Below are 12,662 nucleotides of genomic sequence, written 5' to 3'. Positions count from 1 at the left end.
ATTATGTTCACATTGGAAAAGAAGTATTTTCTAATCTAAGTGTGTCACCATTCCCATTGATTCTCTGTCCCACTTCAACTATTTGTGCTACTCCAAAAAATAGACTATACATTTTAATCAAATAACTATTTATGTATTTTATAAATTAACAAAGGTTTGAATGTTCTCTACTCTACATCCATCTCATAAGCAGGATGCTTTGTCAGGTTAATGAAAGTTAAAGATACTTTTAAGCACCAAATATCATATTCATTACAATTTTATCCATGATATACAACATACGTAAAAATCTTCCTAATAAATGTACTCTCGATCCACTGTGGCTCTGCAGACAACCCCCAGCAACCGCTCGCTCCCCTGCAATGACTTACAGTAGCCTCTCTTTGTGCCGCTGCCGAATGCCGCTACCGAGCCGAGACCGAAGTCGAGCTCGAGCCCAACCGAATGCCGTCACACTGTACACTGTGGGGGTATGTGTGTGAGTGATCATGCGGGAGCTTTGTGTTTGTGAGAGCTGAGCGAGGAGCGAGCGAGCGAGAGTGTGGCCGCAACGGGGGTCGTATAAAAGTAACGCTGGGAACTAGTTTGCCACTCATTTCGTAAACGCGCCGCCTGTTGAACGCCACGCAGCCGAGAACGCGCACCGCACGCGCAGCGGCCCAAAGAGAAATAATACTCGTAAAACACAAACCAAGAAATCGACGTGATAATGTGCAGCTAACTAAATCGCTCAACGATTCAGAAACTCTATGAAAATAAATATCCAAAGATCAAATCCGATCAAAGACACAACATGGTCATGGAGATGTCCAAGACGTATCAGTACCGCAAGGTGATGAAGCCCCTTCTGGAGCGGAAGCGACGTGCGCGCATCAACAAGTGCCTCGATGACCTCAAGGACCTGATGGTCGAGTGTCTGCAGCAGGAGGGCGAGCACGTGACTCGCCTGGAGAAGGCCGACATCCTTGAACTGACCGTGGATCACATGCGCAAGCTCAAGCAGCGCGGCGGCCTCTCCCTGCAAGGACCCGTAGCCGGGGGCAGTCCACCGCCCGCCACCAGCACCGCCCACGTTGAGTCTTTCCGCTCTGGATATGTGCACGCGGCCGATCAGATTACGCAAGTCCTGCTGCAGACCCAGCAAACTGATGAGATTGGACGCAAGATTATGAAATTTCTATCGACGCGACTAATTGAGCTGCAGACCCAATTGCTGACACAGCAGCAGCAACAGCAACAGCAACAGCAATCTGGACCCGCCGTCGGTTTTGCATCGGGTCGACTGGCCTTCCCGCTGCTGGGTGGCTACGGGCCGGCGGCCGCCGCTGCCGCAGTCAGCTACAGTGCCTATCTGTCCGGCAAGGACGAGCTGATCGATGTGACCTCTGTGGACGGCACGGCGATATCCGAAACGGCGTCGGTCAGCTCTCAGGAGTCTGGCGCCTCGGAGCCCGTCTGGAGGCCCTGGTGAAGGGCGGGCCTTCAGACGACATCTAATTTCGTAGATCTTATCCCTAGTGTTTAACCCAAAAAAAAATGGCTATTAATCGTTCGCTACTCACAGCGTACAGCAACCGCAACAAGATCCGTTGTCTTCCAAAGTAATTTATAGCAAACATCAGACGAATCCGAATCGCTAATCGGTTTCGGATTGCTTTTGAAATACCTTTAAGTCTAGTTCCGATAATTATATGTAGTCTGTAAATGGATTGTTTAATTTAATCAACTGTGATATAACGAAAGTACGAAGATCAATTCATTTCTTGGAGTGGAGTGGAGTGGAGTGGAGTGCGCCAGTTTCCTAATAATTTGCTAAAAACGTTTCCTAAGTTGCTTAGTTCATTGCGCTCTATTCAAAGTGTAGTTATCTAAATTAAGCTTTAAATAATTTATAAATGTTAATTTATGGTTAATTGAAAACAACAAATCAAAGGCAAATACAATATCCAAAATACATCAAATACATCAATAAAATTGTAAAAACGAAAACACAACACATTTTATTTGGCGGAGTTTGGCTAGTCCCATTTTTCAATTTCAGATTAGTGGAAATAGAAGTACTTAATACAGTACAGATTTTCGTATACCATTTCAAAAGGGGGCAACAACAACCCTTCACTCGTATTAGACATGATTATCGAGTAAACAAATTAAATCTGATGAAATGAAGGGATTTTATCCACTTATAAAAGCAAATATCTTCCACATTAAACATAATCTAAATGATCTAAACATCAAATAACCATCGGATATGGAACACTAAAGGAACTAAAGGGACGAATGTAATTTAAATTATATTATTACAGATTTATATTCCCTTAAATGTTTTTATATCTATAAATCCACGTCAAAAATAACCCAAATAAACAGAAGCCCTGTTTCCTTCCATATAAGATATCCACTCTTATTAACTGATCATCCACTTAATTCGAGGAACACCAGCCCTAATATATGCAACACATTTCTGCAGCGCGCTGCTCTGATTCATTCACATGAGCGGATCGTCTAATTGGAGTCGAGCCAGTTTTTTGGTCCACATGATGAGCAATCAACAGGCGACGACGATCGATCCTCTCTACCTGAAAACCGCTGCAAACTGGTTGGAACTGTGGCCAGAATCAACAGTCAAGCAACCCCCGAAGAGACCTCAACTACCTGCTGGCAGGTAAATTGCACAACAATAAGACCAGAAAAAAGGTCCAGGATCGTATCGGATTAGGCTCTGCTCGTTTTTCAAATGAGTCATGCCAATTAACAAAGGATTTCTGTCCCTTATTATTTTCGTGTGATCTGTAAATGGAAAATTGTGGGAACAATGCGAGGGAGATAGAAAACAATTCAGATTATTTTTCTTTTCAATTGTATATATATTTTGTGTTGTTTTGTTTTTTTTTTTTGTAAATGTTAAATAAAATGTATCACAATTTTTTGTAAAGCTTTCAGTTGAGGCTTGCGTGTTAATTTTTGTGGATTGTTTCAAAAATTAACGGAAGACGTTGATTAAAGCTGGTGGCTGGAGCCGGAAGACCCCAAGTGGAAGACATGGTTGCGTTGATGGTGGCTGCTGATCGACTTAGGCCTGAACCCAGCGATCCTGGAACTGCGAGACGGCAATCTCGTTGGCGGTGCTGCAGTACAGGGGCTCGATCAGGTCGTTGTCGGCTGGCAGATCGGAGGCGGCGGTCCAGAAGAAGGTGCCGTGGGCGGTGCGCACAAAGTGAACTGGCACTGAGGGCAATTGCTCGAGCTCGTAGTCCTCCATGTCGCAGGAGGCGGAGAGGCGCTCGTTGGCCTCGTTCTCGTAGGACTCCATTGAGGCGCAAACGGAGGCGGACTCCAGATCGGCATTTCGGCTGTTTTCAATGGATTCAAGGGACTCCAAAGAGTTGGCCTTCAGTGTGTTCTTCAGATTCTGCTCCTCCTCGACTAGCTGCTGTTGTTGCTGCTTGAAGATCTTCTGCAGCAGTTTCTTGACGCTGTAGGACAGCTTCTTGTTTGATTTGATGCTCATGGTGTTGGAGTCGTTGGTCTTGTTCTGGCACATGTTGTATGGCTTGTTGTGTAGCTGCTGTGTAGCTGAGATGTGTACTGTACGAAGCGTTGAGCTCGAATGATGTCTGATCCTCCGAACGCTGGGCCTTTTATACCCTGGCGAAGGGTAGCTGTCAGGACTGCAGGCAGGAGAAACCCAAGACGAGGCAAGCAGGTCACAAACACCGAGTGTGGGAAACTACAAGGATACGTGTCCGATCTGCCAACCAGAAAATCCTATACACTGCACACACAGATACACACAGATGCACTCGGAGGGTACACGGAGAGCAACAACAAAAACGGCAGGTGTGTTTTGAAAGGGACGGGCCAGGACGGACGGCTCGCCATTAACCTGCCTGCGTCGGAGTGTGACGGCATGTCGTGCCGACCTGCTCGCACCTGCTGACGGTATGGGGCAATTTTATCCTGCTGCAGGATCGTGAGAAACGAGACTTTCTACCAGTTCCCACAGTTTTTCGAAAGGATCCTTTTTGAAAAGGAGATTCTTTTTTTTTATCCGTATTTCTGCTGATCACTTTTGGTTTTTATGTGCTCTTTATGCACTTATCTCATTCCGGGAGATGGAGCGAGAGAGAGCGAGATGGAGCGAGAGGGAGCGGGATGGAGAGCCTGTCAAGAGGGGGCGGGGAAAATCCCTTTTCGATTTTTTGAACACGTGTGCAGCTCGGGAACGTGGGAGAATATTTTCAATTTTCAACGCTCGAACTGCAGCAAACAATTAATGCCCGATCCCAAAAGATCACATAGCTCAATAGGCAAACAACAGACACTGGGATACTGGGACACTGGGTCGTCGCTTCTGCTCTGGAATGGGGAAACCGAGACCATTTAATGCGCTGTAATTTGAAATTTATCAAATTCTATGGAGAGGCGTTGCCCAAGAGCGGGATGGCTGATGGAGGATGGAGGATAGAATGAGGACAAGGATCGACAGCGAAGGAGTTGCTTTTAATTTTTGTTTCTCGATGGAAGACAATTAGCAGGGGATGGGGTCTCCATTCCCCCTTGTCTGTGCCTTATTAAGGGGCACTCTCTCTCTCTCTGTGTAGTAAAAGGAGGAGGACGATGGAGATGAGAAGGAGCATGGGTATGGGTACGAGGAGCACACGCACAGCAAGCGTTTGTCCCTTTTTTTATGTGGTTCTTTTTTTCCTGTGCCCGTCTCGGGTTGGACACGTGATGGCGCGTGAGGCGCTGAAGCCAACGTTTCTAAGGATTTGTTCGGTTGTTTCTTCTCCTCCTTGGATATCTCTCCCGTACTTAATGGATTGTCCTTTGACTTAACCATAAATATTTGGAACTCGTTGTGAGCTGGGACAAATTAAGCAGGAGAGGAGTCTTCTTTCGGTGAGAAGTTGTAGGCTGGCGTTAACAGTTCGTTTCAATAGTTGGGCCACAATTGCTGCTGCCCCGTATGGCAGGAGCCATTGATCTTCTATGTGGAGGTGATGATGATTATATGGTTAGTGTTTTTGGTTTTTTGGGTGGGTATAAGATTGGATTTTGTTCTGTTTGGTTTCAGATGGGCGATCTAAGATGTGTGGCTGGCTATTAATAGAACAATCCTTTGAATTGGACATTTTTAAGGTGGATTGAATGGAATGAAAGGATAATTTTTGTTCAATCTTTGATTTTAATTGATTAATAAATCGATATGTAGATCTTTATTTGTTAGGGATAGGATTAACATTCCTTTGGTTTGCTAAGAATATCATATCACACATATATAATTACTTAACAAAATTAGTAATGGAAGAACTTAATGGTCTAGTAAATATAATATAACCGACATAATATATATAAAAGAGCCATAATTACTGTTCTGTATGCCAGGACCTGTTAATACTCTATGTGATGGTAGTGATGTAGAGTTATTACAGAGGGATATGCTCTTATTTTTTGGTGGTATGGACACTTACATATATCAATGGATCCCAAATCCAGAAAAGTCCAAGGAAGAACAAGCTTGCTTAAATCCAACGAAGGGAATATAACTCTTTCTTAGGTTCCTTAATCGGTATTTACAATGATATCATTTAAGGATAGATTTAAATCGAAATAAGGTAATATAATATTCAATTTCGAAAACTATATACATTATATTTATAAGAATTATGAGTATTCTGGACGACCAATGCATGATGTTCCTTCCTAGTTGTTGAATATCTCTTAAGTTCCTTGGGTCATATCATAGTAACACCAATTAGGGTAGAACCTTCCTTTTGCAGATTATTAGGGGTATTAATTAGTGAATATTTGATTGCACTATTTATTATATCTGGTCTTTCTTTGGGTGGAATTCCAATAGTAACAGTGCAACAGGAGCGAATATAGATTAGAGATCTAGAATATATCTATCTAAATAGAACTCTTCCATAATAATATCAAACTAAATTCAATAGAATCCTTTCAATATGTATAAAAGAAAATGTCAATATTTATTGTTCAATCAAGAAATGGTACATTTCCCTACCATCCCTTATAGAAAAACTCCAATCACCTATTAAGATATGTATAAAATAAAGACTATGAGATTGAGACTTGACGCATAAAAGACAGTACCGTCCCGTCCCTATGGCATCCCTTACAAAAAACTGTACGAGTTTTCCACTATTAAGATACAGAATATTTATGATTGAGATTTCTTTTGCAATAAAGAATGTTGTCTTTTATCGCAGACAGAACTGCCTTCAATCTATTCAATGTCCTTTGCTGGATAAACAGTACCAAATTATGGAATTGCTTCTAGGAATTTGACCTCTGTATGGCCTGGACTGTTCTTCTTTATCCCCATTTTTCGGTTGACTCATTCTACCGCATTATTCGGCCTTATTATGCATGGATTGTGTTGATCTAATTGTGTTTTTGGTCCTTTGGGTAGCACGAGAGTATTTCAGTTTTTTTGGTCGACTCATTGCCCCTAGTTTCCCTTTTGATGGATACTTTTTGTGTGTGTGTTTTTTTCGTCGGGTTTTATTGTGTGCCCACGTGCAGGGCCCAAAACAAATAAAAATAGTTAACCATTTCTATGGGAAACCAAAGCCCCGCTGGGGGTCCAAGGCGAGACGGAGGCAGTGGTGCCCCTGCAGTGGTTTTCTGGCGACTACTGTGGTGCCCTCTTCTTCGAAATCTCTTGCCCCTGCTCTCTCGTTGAACACGTGCACTGATTTCTTATCGCCGTCCGATCATTAAAGGTTCCAAAATCGTAGATTAGCTCGCACACACAAAGAAAGAAAATGAAAAAAAAAAGTAAAAATAATACAAATAAAATCAACCTGACCCTGACAATCCATTGTCTCCTAGCCGAAAACCGAACCGAACCCAACCAAGTGTTCATCGAGGGATGGGATGGGATGGGATGGGATGGGATGGGAGGGATGGTATATTATGGTATGGTATGGTATGGTATGGTATGGGAACGTGGACGTTCATGTTTGTGCACGTGACGACCTCGTTTCGGTCGCAGCGGGGTGTTGTGTGCTAAGACAACGTTGCCCATCGCACCGACACGTCCCGCTCTGCCTCTAGCTACCCATCCAAACATCCAACTATCCATCCGTATCTGTCCACAATGCAGCAAGTGCGAACGGGAAGCCAAAACGTGAGTTACTTGCCGAACGTGAAATTTTCACACATGTGTGGCAACGGGAAATGCCCGCCCGCCAATAATTGTGGTTCCCTCTCTCTGGATTCTGCGCATGGATTTCCGCAGGTCCTGTTACAGGACTGCTACGACTACACCCAATGTGTTAACTGCCCGAATCTGTTACGGTATTTCCGTTCGTTTAAAGTTCCTCGAGGTTGTCAGGACCGTGAACTTCAAACAAGGCGTGCGCGAAATTCCACCGAACGAAAGACGAGCTGCACTTGAGCTGGTCTTCGTGCCAGGACATGCACACGGCCATGTGTACTGCAGTTAAGATAACAACCGCAGAGATTTATCGCTGGGGGAGGGACGTATTTGGGTAGAAACTGAAGGCGAAGCATAGATACTCTTATCAGATGGAAAAATATTTTCGTTTGCAGTAAAATACAAGTTTTTGTTGGTGATTACTCCAGATTTTCTATTGATAGTTTATCTTTACTTTAAAACGTATCAGACTTCATCCACTTTCTTATAAAGAATCTAATTTTTAAAACAAAAATACAATGTCTATTAATAGAAATCAGACAAAAAGCATTCTTATAACAAGAATATGTGTACTTTTTGTTAAATTACTAGTATTTACCTTTAATTTATTGCTCTTTAAGATTTAAGATAATGAAGATATGAATATCTTTTATTTTACTTCCTATTCCTATCCTATTCCTATGTCCTTAAGTCTCCTAAACAGTACCACCCATTCTCACATGCAAAACACCAAAATCATATGACCCCCCAGGCTAGAGAGTAAAAGCCGCGTGGCTTAGTCGAATTAAATATAAACGCTGGGACCTCATGGCGGTTTCTTTGGTTTTGTAATGATAAAATAACACAGGCAATAATCTCTGTGGTGATACAACCACAGACACACACATGTGGGGTCCTTTTGTCGTCGGGTTACAGAGGCACTCGCGTGTTCTGAAACAATGAGAGGCCCATGCACTTGACACGAGACAGCGCGACATGTTGGGATTTCTTAAATTTTGTATTTTTTTCCCTATAGTATTTTTTAGTTTACAAATTAGTATGTGCGATTGTGTGTGTCGCATATGCGGGAGGCAAGTTCCAGGAACCTCTGGCTGGGCATTGTCAGTGTTGGTTTAGGATATCAACCAAGGCCCGATTACCGGGGCCTCAAGAGTCCCGTTGCAGTTTTCTCCGCCCATCACTCAGCACGCACGTGCACTGCACAAAAGGGGTTGTAATTGACGGTTTAACTCGATGGATGGTCCCAGAACCTCCCTAATCGAAAACGATATGTGATCCCTGTCCAGGGGTTCTGGTATGCAGATTCGGTAACACCATCCATCCAGACAGGGCAGCAACACGTGCACCACTCGGACGAGCTGTTGATCAGGGCGTAGACAGGCCACTCGGGGGCGTCGCCTGGCCAGGGTCTTGTCTTGTCTTGCATTGTGCTTATGGCCCGGGGACCTCCTACTTGGACCCGGGGGAATGTAACGAGCAGCTGTGGTGTCACTTACAAAACGATCTTGTTTGAAACATTCATCAGGTGGGGGAGGTATAACCTAATGTGTGTGCAATTCACACATAACCTGAGAAATTATTCGAATGAATTGAGCCACTTACAAGGGGAATATAATCTGTGGGACTCCAAGATAAAAGAATACATTCTCTAGACGAAAGAAGTTCTGAATTAATGTAAGAATTGTGTAAATACAATCAAATTTCATTATGATCGATTTAAATATTTATTTATCAATTATATGCTAACTTTGGATTATAAATATTAAAATCAAAGGATTTATAGTAAATTAAGAAAGGAAAACAGTAATTACAAATTTGAGAATCCAAAATAATAGTTAAAATTACAAGCAATCATTTTAAAGTATGTTTCTCCGAATAGGTTATAGCAGAGGTTATTATGATTATGGCATAATGCTCTAAAAGGACTCTTTTCTTTAATTTTGATAGCTAAAAACGTCAACACTTAATTGAAGCAAATTATTTGCATATATGTAATTTGAAGGTTCTTCCGTAGGAGAGGTTGTCTGTAACATCGATAAATGTTTTACTTCATGAACAATCAGAATATTTTACCAATTGGGAAACAGTAAATCATTTGCAATAAATGCACGTATTATTTGCCCACTTCTGTAAATAAATATCATCTTCTTTAACTTTAAACCAAAATTGTATTATCGAAAATATTTCCTTGATAAGATATTCAATCTATTATTGAATGTTGCGAAAACTGTTTCCAGATTTGAGTTCTGAAAATGTCTTTGATTTGTTGTTTCATCAATAAATAAGACCAAAGTTATTTTGTTTTTCTTGAGTTGTTTTATATTAAAACTATTAAAGCTGTTGTTGCGTTTTTCTTATAGGCTAGATCATCGTTGCGTGTCTTTTCATTCTTATAACTAGTAAAGCTTGGTGGTTGATTAAATTCTAAGTAAAGCTTGGGGTGTGCTTAAGTCCTAAGTAAAGCTGGTATCACAGTTAGAACGAGTCAATTGGAAGACATGATTCGTTGTTGTTGGTTGGAAGACAGGATTCGTAGTCGTTGAATGGAAGACAGGATTCGTAGTCGTAGTCGAAGTCGTTGATGGTTTACCAGGGACGCCACATGGTGTCTGGCTTGGGGCTGGCAGCAGCCTCGGATTCCTCGGCATCGCTGTGATACCCCGAAGAGGCAGGGCTGGCAGGACGTGAAGAGGATTCCAATTGGGTTGGCGTTGGCTGCTGCTGCTGGGGCTGGGGCTGCTGCTGATCGGACTGAAGCATGCGCTGGAACTCGACGCCCAGATGTGTCATCACCGTCTTGCCAATGTCGACGCTCATGGCCGGAGTGCAGGCCATCACACGGGAGATCTCGCTGACGGCGTTCATGTAGCCGTTCTTGAAGCTGTTCATCGGCAGGGGTGAGACCGGCGCCTGTTGCTTGACGACCTGTTTGCGCATGAAGACAAGTGCTGCCTCGAGCATCTCGGCCTTGTCCAGGCGCAGTATGGCATCGTCGCCCTGGAACTCGGCCACCAGTGTCTTGAGCGTGTCGAGGCACTTGTTCATGCGGGCGCGGCGCTGGCGCTCCAGCAGCGGCTTCTTCACCTTCAGATAGTGCTGGGTCTTCGATACGAATGCGGTTTCGGTGTTGTTTGCCTGTGGAGCCATCTTTGCGTTTGAGATCGCTTTTTGCTTTGCAGAGGAGCAGATGGAAGAGATGTGTGTGTGCACGGTTTGCAGGATGCTGCTAGAATGATGCTCTTGTCGGCCGCTGCACTGCCTTTTATACCCGCAGGTCGAGGTCCTGATCCGCCCGGCTGCGAGGACCTGCCTAGCAGGTAGCCAGAAATCTCTAGAAATCTTATTGCTGTGCGTGCGTGGGAAAGGAAATCGTTGTGCAAAGAAGGTTCCTCCGTCTGTCCTTCATTCTTTCAGCCACTCGGCAATTGTCTAGCCAAGGAGTGTGTGTCCTGATCAACCTTTTGTAACTGCAATTAAACCGTAAAATGCTGGCCAAGACGTGAGAACCTAGAACGTAGTGCAATTGTCTGGGACTAACTGATTTGGTTTGGGCCGGTTCCAAATGAAAATCAAACTCAGGAAAATTGTAATTGTCTTGTTGTGGCTTATTGATTCCTTGTTCTCGCCAGAGGTGGGAGGAGAGTTTACTGTGGGACAGGACTGGTCCATAGATACGAGTATGTGTGGGTTATGGCATGCTTCTAATATGATTTCAAAGACAACAATCTTTAGAAGCACTCAAATGTAATGTGTCTTTGAAATCTTTCCATGAGGCTACATGCTATGAAGATTCTTCGTTTTATATCATCTATGGTATTCCATAAAAATCATCTCTAACTCAGAAATCTTCCCTTTTTCTCTGTATTTTGTATCCCAATATTTGGAGGATCTTTAATAAAATAAAGGGACACAAAGTCATTGAGGTTTGTGTGTTCACACAGTCCCCACTTAACTATGGGACACCTAAAATCTGATGGTTGGCTCATTAATGTTTTTTTGGGACTATGAATAGCTCTTACCCCTATATGAGGTCAACTCCCATCTAATCTGTAACTCTAGTATGGGATGGTCTTAATGTGATCTCATCCTTAGCACCCCAATCCTTTTCTTGGAGACCCCTCGTCCAGTCTGTTTCCCCATAAATCTTTTCCGATATTATTGGGGACCCTCTTGCAGCACATGCACCGAACAACCCTTAATATGAACCCCAATCCCTTCGAATCCCAATCCCAATCCGAATCCCTAGAAAGTGGCGAACGCTTGTCAGGTTGTCGGTCGGTCCCCCGGTCCCTCGGTCCCTCGATCTTGGGTTTGTTTTGCTCGATTTTCATATCGTGAGAACCGCTCGAGACGCGTCGTGTGTTTCCCACGCGATGTGCACACCTGCCATTTAAGACGCTTATATGGTTACGATTACAGGCACACAGATGCACACATAGACGATGAGGCATAGAGGCAGAGATACTGATACACAGAAGCAGAGCAGCAAACAGCAACAGCAACAGCAACACAAGCCTCAAGATGAGGGCACTCTGTCGGCACACATTTATTGCGCCGGCGCGACGCTTATTATCAGCCCAAGTAGCGTTCGTCGTTCGTCGTTCGTGTGACTGACGGACGACTGACTGACTGACTGACTGACTGATGGACTGGCAGACTGGCCGACTGACTAACTGACAGACAGGCTGACTGATTGCTGGCTGCTTTACTTTAGTTTTTCACTCTTGTCGCCGTCATTGACGATTGTTTAATTTAAATTGCCGTCGAGACGGTCGCAAAGGCAGCAGCTACCGGCTTGTCCCCGGCTTGTCCCCGTCTTGGGTTGGCTCGGCTTGGCTTGGCTTAATGATTATGGCCAAGCTCTCGGGGTTTCCAAGGAACTGTACGCAATAGTTATTTGTACTTTACGACATGAGCTAATTGAACGAGCGATCCGAACGCACCCGCAGACGAAAGAGGAAGTTTAACGAGGGCTCTTTCAAGCTGGCATTGATTGGACCCGCAACCGCCTCGACGGCGAAGGTGAGGCGGATGGACTGTCCATGGCGTTGACAGCACTGGGCGCACCACATCAATGGGCCATCAAATCATTAATGGATCCACACAGATCCCAGGCATCGAGGCATCGAGCCATCGAGCCAGCAAGGTGAGTGAGAACCCACAGTAGCCGGCTGACAGTTTGGATTGATCGTTAGCTACTCTCAAGCTGGAGGAGATGCGAGCTGGGAGATCAATGATCCATTCAGCTGAATAATTGTACTAGATCGATGATCCATTCCACTTAGTGTTGACCACTGCCTGGGCAATCCTTCGAGCCAATTATGGTTGCCCACCTCGAAGCATTCGCATTGCATTCGTTTGTTTTTGACAGGTTAAATATCTTAGGTAAATGTTTGCCCACAATAAATTAGCCAAACGATAAGTGGACAATTGTTGTCGGCCATTAGCACCAGTCGAACCATTCATGGGATGTTTA

At 43.9% G+C, this 12,662-nt stretch overlaps 3 protein-coding genes across 3 annotated transcripts; 1 reads left to right on the top strand and 2 right to left on the bottom strand.

Annotated features, from left to right (window-relative positions):
- Positions 1-633: 633 nt before the first annotated feature.
- On the top strand, positions 634-1,951 carry LOC6591725 (enhancer of split m3 protein). Its single transcript, XM_002016866.2, has one exon. It carries the CDS (start codon positions 794-796, stop codon positions 1,469-1,471), a length of 678 nt encoding a protein of 225 aa, XP_002016902.1. The 5' UTR covers positions 634-793; the 3' UTR covers positions 1,472-1,951.
- A 1,122-nt stretch (positions 1,952-3,073) lies between these two features.
- LOC6591724 (enhancer of split m4 protein) lies at positions 3,074-3,587 on the bottom strand. The gene has a single exon (XM_002016865.2). It carries the CDS (start codon positions 3,542-3,544, stop codon positions 3,074-3,076), a length of 471 nt encoding a protein of 156 aa, XP_002016901.1. The 5' UTR covers positions 3,545-3,587.
- Positions 3,588-9,772: 6,185 nt separating this feature from the next.
- LOC6591723 (enhancer of split m5 protein) lies at positions 9,773-10,333 on the bottom strand. The gene has a single exon (XM_002016864.1). The coding sequence runs from the start codon at positions 10,331-10,333 to the stop codon at positions 9,773-9,775; it is 561 nt and encodes a 186-aa protein (XP_002016900.1).
- Positions 10,334-12,662: the final 2,329 nt, after the last annotated feature.

Source organism: Drosophila persimilis, unplaced genomic scaffold, assembly GCF_003286085.1.
Source record: "Drosophila persimilis strain 14011-0111.01,24,50 unplaced genomic scaffold, DperRS2 tig00000000-arrow-pilon, whole genome shotgun sequence".
In the NCBI taxonomy this organism is placed as follows: Eukaryota; Metazoa; Arthropoda; class Insecta; order Diptera; family Drosophilidae; genus Drosophila; species Drosophila persimilis.
This window is presented reverse-complemented; position numbering and strand designations above follow the sequence as displayed.

What these genes read in the sequence shown, in the direction of transcription:
- LOC6591725 (XM_002016866.2), top strand. Translation starts at nt 794, where the DNA reads ATGGTCATGGAGATGTCCAAGACGTATCAGTACCGCAAGGTGATGAAG.
- LOC6591724 (XM_002016865.2), bottom strand. Translation starts at nt 3,544, where the DNA reads ATGTGCCAGAACAAGACCAACGACTCCAACACCATGAGCATCAAATCA.
- LOC6591723 (XM_002016864.1), bottom strand. Translation starts at nt 10,333, where the DNA reads ATGGCTCCACAGGCAAACAACACCGAAACCGCATTCGTATCGAAGACC.